Here is a 6,000-nt window from a genome sequence, read left to right as displayed (position 1 = left end):
CTGAGGAACCGCAAGAGGGCTCCTGTGAGACCACTGGGAAGTTAAACTGCCCCCACCGTCAGCTCACCTCTTAAACTCCTCAAAATACACGGCTGCCACTGCTTAGTAGAAAAGACGGCATTAAAACAAATTCCCCATCAGAACCAAACCAAACCAGACCAAAACAACTCTCTGATTTGGGAATGTAATGATATAAAAGCAACTTGGCAGAAACATATGGTTGGCTATAGAACAAAAAGAGCTATCTGAATGCCAACTATTGCCTCTTAATCCTTTAATTAGACCGAGTACTTCAGCAGGAAGCACAGTTCACTGTTACTGAAAGAAATCAAGAGCAAATACAGACTGTGATAGACCTACACACACAAGCACGTGCACATAATGATGTACTCACATGAAGGGGAATAAATACGGTGGACTCAGAGTCTAAGAAAGAAATGTATTTGTTTCTGAGAGCCATGATTTGGGACACTAAGAAGTTCTGGGAATCCGATTTGGGAAAGCGTGAGGGCGAGATGCAGCAGGGCCGGGCGTGTCAGAGGCTGTGCGCGGCTCCCGGAGTGAACCGGCTCTGCCGTCGGGCCAGGGAGTTTGCCCCAGCAGCACACCCTGACAGCTGAGAAGCCGGGAGGCCCTGGCTCCAGAGAATTTATTTGGAACCTTTCTTCTTTTTCCTCTTCTTTTTCACTGGTGTTTCATCTAGTGTACCATCCTCTGCTGTCTCAGCTTGCTTCTGTCCCCTTTTCTTTTCTTTCCTGTTTCTGGGCTTCGAGGGAGGGTCCCGGTCATCGAGTGGCGCCACGCAACCCTCTCCACCCTCAGAAGCAGCACCAGAATTCTCGTCCCAGCGGGGGTCTCCCAGCTGCCACTCAACTTGGTCTCCCTTCTTCTTGGCCTTGGGGTGGGTGCAGTTCTCCACACTTCTATCTTTCGCCTCTTTCTTTCTTTTCTTCCCTGCTTTCCTTTCCACTGGGGTCTCTGAAGCCTCTGGCCCCACGGCCGTGCCCTGCGCCTTACTCTTGCGCTCCGCCATGCGCCTGGCAAAGTACTCGCGGATGGTGACGGCACTGGTGGTCATGGGGGAGACGTCAGTCCCCTCTGCAGCGTCGGGGCTGGGCTGGCCCTGAGGTGGGGAGAAGAGTGACACCGGTTACGCATCAGCTAGTCACTCACCACCGCCCGGAGCCCGCGTGGCTGGGGGGCCGGGCTCCCCCTGGACCCCTCGCCGGCCGTCGGGTAGAGCTGAGCCGCACGGTGCGGAACGCAGTGGCTACGCGCACCAGCTGAGGGCCGTACGGGGTGGGAGGCCGGGGAGTCGGAGGCTAACTTCACAAGGTAGATGGTGAGTCACCTGGACGCCATTCTGACAGAATGGCCCCTTGGCAACAACCTTATAAATGGCAACGAAGTTCCTAGAGTCTCCATCAGAAACAAGGACCCTAAAAGCCCGGAGCTCTAGGGTGTCGTCAGACACCTACTTGGTCTCGCTGTGGATACACAGGCCTTTGCGCCCTGACCCACAAGCTCAGACGCCACGCGTATATGGGAGCCCCTGCTAAACCAGGAGCCACGTGCCAGCCTCGACCCTGGTGTGTCCAGAGCGTGGCCCTCTGGCCGCTCGAGAGAGAAGGCACCGGGGCTGGAAGGGCCCGTGTGCCCCCTTCCTCCCGGAAGGAACAGGAGAGCTGGGGTGCCCTCTGCCCTCAGCTGGGGGTGGGAGACATGAGAAGCCCCCCCCCCTACACTGCCGTGAACTAGACACCCATGGCTGTGTCCGTCTGCTTCTAAATGGAGGAATTACTCACTCATAACCGCCGGGATTAAGCGTGGTTTACATTTTAATTTTACATAAATACACTCAGTTGTAAGGCTTGAGAAGGCTTGAGAAGAGGAAAACAAAAATGCTAGCTTAATAGGCTGGGATAAAAAATCAAATGCTGGTATCACACCATATAGGTTGTGGCTGGCTGGCAGTAGGGAGATGAAAAGGTGTGCGTGAAAAAGGAAGCACCTTCAAATGGAAGCATATAAGGACTGTGCTTTAGGTAAGGTCAGTGTCTGGAATAATTCTGCCCACAGTCTTTTAAAATAATCAAGCCCTTAAACAAATACACTAAACTTAGGTTTTCATAATTACCTGGCTTCTCCCTTCACATTCACTTATTCACACAGGACGAGATGGGTGGTCCGACCCTTTCATGAGGTGGGAAAACAGTTTTCTGAATAAATCAGTTTCCAAATTAGGAGTCTACAAATTATTCTGAACTGGGAGGGCAAAGCTCTGCTTGTGCAGCTAACTTTATTACAACCACACATATAACTGGACCACGTATTTTCTTGCTACAGCAGCACTCGAAACCCGGCTCAGTGGGATCAAAGTAGCGACCCGTCTGAAATTTTGGCTGAATCAGTATTATATCAGTGGGCAATTGGGCTCTGAATGGCCGCTGACCCAGCAAGCTCTCCCCAAAGGGTACCTTACCAACAACATCACAGCTTATCTAATCAGCACAAACCTTATTTTACTCAGGGCTAAAAACACAAAATCACGTAGTCAGTTTCTTAAATTTCAAAAGGTAAAACACAGAACATGTGGAATAAACCAAATGAGCTTTTTAAATGTTAGCTATCAATATTCAGTTTGGGCTGGAATCCCATGAGGTAATTTTGAGAAAAATTTAAAAGTAGCTGCCACAGAAGCCAAAAACACAAGGTCACTTTGTCTTTTTGTTCCTCAAATGTTGAAAAAGAGCTGAAATTTTGCACAGCAGGACGAAAAATCTTCTCAAGGCTCTCCTGATCCCAGCCAATCCCCGCCTGATGGACGAGAAAGGTCTTGCCTTCCGTTTAGTAACGGCACACAGCCACACACGGCACGTCTCCATGAAGGAGGCCTGTTTACGTAAAATAGGTCTCACTTAGCTTCACAGTATGAAAGGAGTTTGTCTTACGTGGGCCACCTCCTCTGGAGTGTATCTGTGTCTTAGGAACTCAAATTCGAGTCATATCCTATGGCTCCTTACCTTGTCACCTGTTTATTACCTTCTGAATTCCTGCTTTTAACAGTTAAATCACAGGAACTAATTACTGGTATTAATCACACTTTTAATTACTAGAAAATACAAGATCATTTTTGAGTCACTTGTTGAACTCTGTGGGTCTTTCTAATCCTAGAAAATAACTCTGCTCGTAATCAAGTCCTCTGGTGATAAGGATTTTAATAATCATGGGCCACTGCACACCAAGCTCAGCGGGGCGTGGAGACAAGCCAGAGAGGTGCCAGCACCCAAGGAAAGTGGAGGCGAAACAATGACTTGCAGGGGAGAGTGGTGGGCAGCCTCCCACACTCCAGGAATGTACCTGTTTTGAAAACCATGGAAACAAAGGAGGAATAGGTTGCAGACCTGACTGCTGTAGAAGCAAAGCCCAGGTCTCATATTTCATGACTTTATAAATCATAAACCCAGTTTTACTACAGTGATTACAATCCCTGTTTCTATATTCTCAGCCATGAATGCATGAATGTGAACAATGTACACCTTTTTAAGAAAATGAATACTTTTCGTATCTGGTCTCTTCTTCAAAGTAAACAAGTACTGAGAAAAGCACCGGCAACTTTTTAGTACTCTGAAATAGCAACAAACTCGCTTCTTCCCACATTTCCACTAAACATATAATGCAACCCCCCCACCAAAAAATAAAAAATCTGTAATACCAAATGTGACTTTCACTGCCTCATAAACTTTGAGAATCCCAATTTGCTAACAGTGTTCTAAAATCTAGTAAAATAAATTTACAAATAACTTGAAAACTTCCTGTTCCATGCAAAATACTAGCAAGGGAGGTATGGTTAACTAATGATCTTACCGAACACTTGATTTAAGCTTAGGGATTTAGGAAACCTTTTCTTTTAAAATTCCAATTCCTGCTATTAACTAATGGAGGGCCTTAGATAAATCCCATAACCTCTCTGGGTCTCAGTTACTAATCAAGTCAAATAAGTAGGTTAAATTAGACCTGAAAGTCTAAAATTTACTGAACTATGAAATGACATTTGGGCTGGCCGTTCCTCTGTGACACCAGGCAGCAGAGGAGGGATAGTGAGGCTCTATAAGCAGGTAGCAGATGAGCTCGGCTCATAGACCACTATCACCCCAACTGTCAGGCCAAGATGCAGGAGTGACAGCAATGCACCTACAAGTCCATCCACAGAGAATATTTTACACCACCTGTAAGAGAGCATACAGCTGGAGAGCAGATCTAGTAATACTACTTGGAGAACAGAAAGGGCCAAATACTATTTTGCAATGAATAATTTGTAAGCATTCATTTAAAAGAACTGACACTATATATTAGAAGCTAAAATCAATAAAAGCAAAAAACTGGGGTGACTACTAACTGGAATATGAATCTATTTTAAACCTAAGTCCTGGAAATCATCCTAATATTTCTAAGAAAGGTAGAAAGAAGCTGGAACTTTTAAAATGATAATAAATTCCCATTTTGTACTTAAGGTTTTGAAGGTTCTCTTTTTAGATACCTTGGCTTGAAAGTCTCCACTGATCCTTTACATACCCTAAAAATTTGTGTTCTCAAGAGGCAGAGAGTCGGGAAAATACCAATGAAGCTATCCGGATGGAAGCGGAAATGTGATGGGTTTCTGGAACGAATGACCTGGCAATCTCTCCCTCAGCTTCATGCCTCTACAGTCTAAGATTCCTTAAGTCCTGCTTGAATGCCAAGAGATAAAATAGCTGTCCAGTCACGGCATACGCAAGGACAGTCAGGCTTTCCCCCCTGGGGACAGTGAGGGATAGAGTCTCTATAGTAGGAGCTAGGTAGGGGTCTCTCTGTAGAACCTCCAGCCTTTCTGTTGGCCTTGATGTCCCGTCAGTTCACTGGTCTCCTCACTCAGCTGGGGAAGGGACATGTCGCCTGCAGCTGTGCATATCCGAGGCCATGCAGTGCACCTAAGACGAAGAAGCTTTCCAAAGACACAGTTCGGTCAATGAGGGGAAACGGTAAGGGAATCAACAAAACAGTTTAAAAGATCTCTCCCTAAATTTGTAATATATCCACTACTCTACCTCCCTTTTTGTTAATTAAAAAGAAAGATCCAAAGCTACATTGAGAATCTTGAATTATTTTCCATATATTTTAAAAGCTACCATTTTAAAAATATAAAATGAAATAGTCTGTGTTGTTCTAAAACACTGTTTCATGGGTTAACCTTGTCTGTCTCAGAAAACCACGCAGTGTTCTCATTTCTTTCAGAACCTATGAGTGTACAGCCTGTGTTTAAAAAAACATTTGACGATGGATTTTCCCAAGTGACAGCAAGGGCCTTAATTTCTACCCCAACCAATAAACACTCTGAGGGTCAGAACCCAGGAGGACTGCTCCCCAGCTCACAGAACCTCAGTGGCTTAAAGCCAGAAGAGCCCGGCGGGACTACTCCCTCCATCATGTGTGGAGACTTGACCCAGAGTGCCCGCAGCCCGGTGCACTGAAGAAAGCGGCTATCATTTCTTGAATGCCTTCAGTGTGGCAATCACTGATTATCGTATGTCACCTCACCTTGACAGGGGTAGAAACTGAACCTCAAAGCACTTAATATTCAGAAGGCCTGACGGTGGGAACTGGCAGAAGTAGGATTTGGCCCAAGGCTGCCAGACGCAGAGCCCGTCCTCCCTCCACGCCCTCCACGCCAGCAATCCCAACTTCCGGCCTGCATCACACAGACCCACTTGTCACTGTTTCTCTCTTCAGAAATCATCCCAACACTGAAGTACATATCAATTGGTCCATGCTCAACTTTATGAGGCAGAAGTTAACTGACGCTAAAACTTCAGGTCGAAAAAAAGGCCACAAGAAATAGATACTACTTTCTAAATAGAAAAAAACTCTATTATCTAGTTTGCAATTCATATAAATAAAAAAATAGCCTGAAACCAGGCTTAAGAGTTGTTGTTTGTTTGTTTGCGGTACGCGGGCCTCTCA

The 6,000-nt window shown here is 46.0% G+C and overlaps 1 protein-coding gene across 1 annotated transcript in view; it reads right to left on the bottom strand.

Annotated features, from left to right (window-relative positions):
• Positions 1–241: 241 nt before the first annotated feature.
• The window catches only part of PINX1 (PIN2 (TERF1) interacting telomerase inhibitor 1), an 82,238-nt gene continuing 76,479 nt past the window's right edge, over positions 242–6,000 (bottom strand). The window contains exon 7 of the mRNA XM_029203697.1: positions 242–1,123. Coding sequence (XP_029059530.1) covers positions 650–1,123 — 474 coding nt within the window. The 3' untranslated portion in view covers positions 242–649. The remainder of the gene's footprint in view (positions 1,124–6,000) is intronic.

This window comes from Monodon monoceros, unplaced genomic scaffold (assembly GCF_005190385.1).
Source record: "Monodon monoceros isolate NGI ecotype Baffin Bay Population unplaced genomic scaffold, NGI_Narwhal_1 Super_Scaffold_5, whole genome shotgun sequence".
NCBI lineage: Eukaryota > Metazoa > Chordata > Mammalia > Artiodactyla > Monodontidae > Monodon > Monodon monoceros.
The sequence above is the reverse complement of the archived record's forward strand: the minus strand, read 5'-3'. Positions and strand labels throughout refer to the sequence as shown.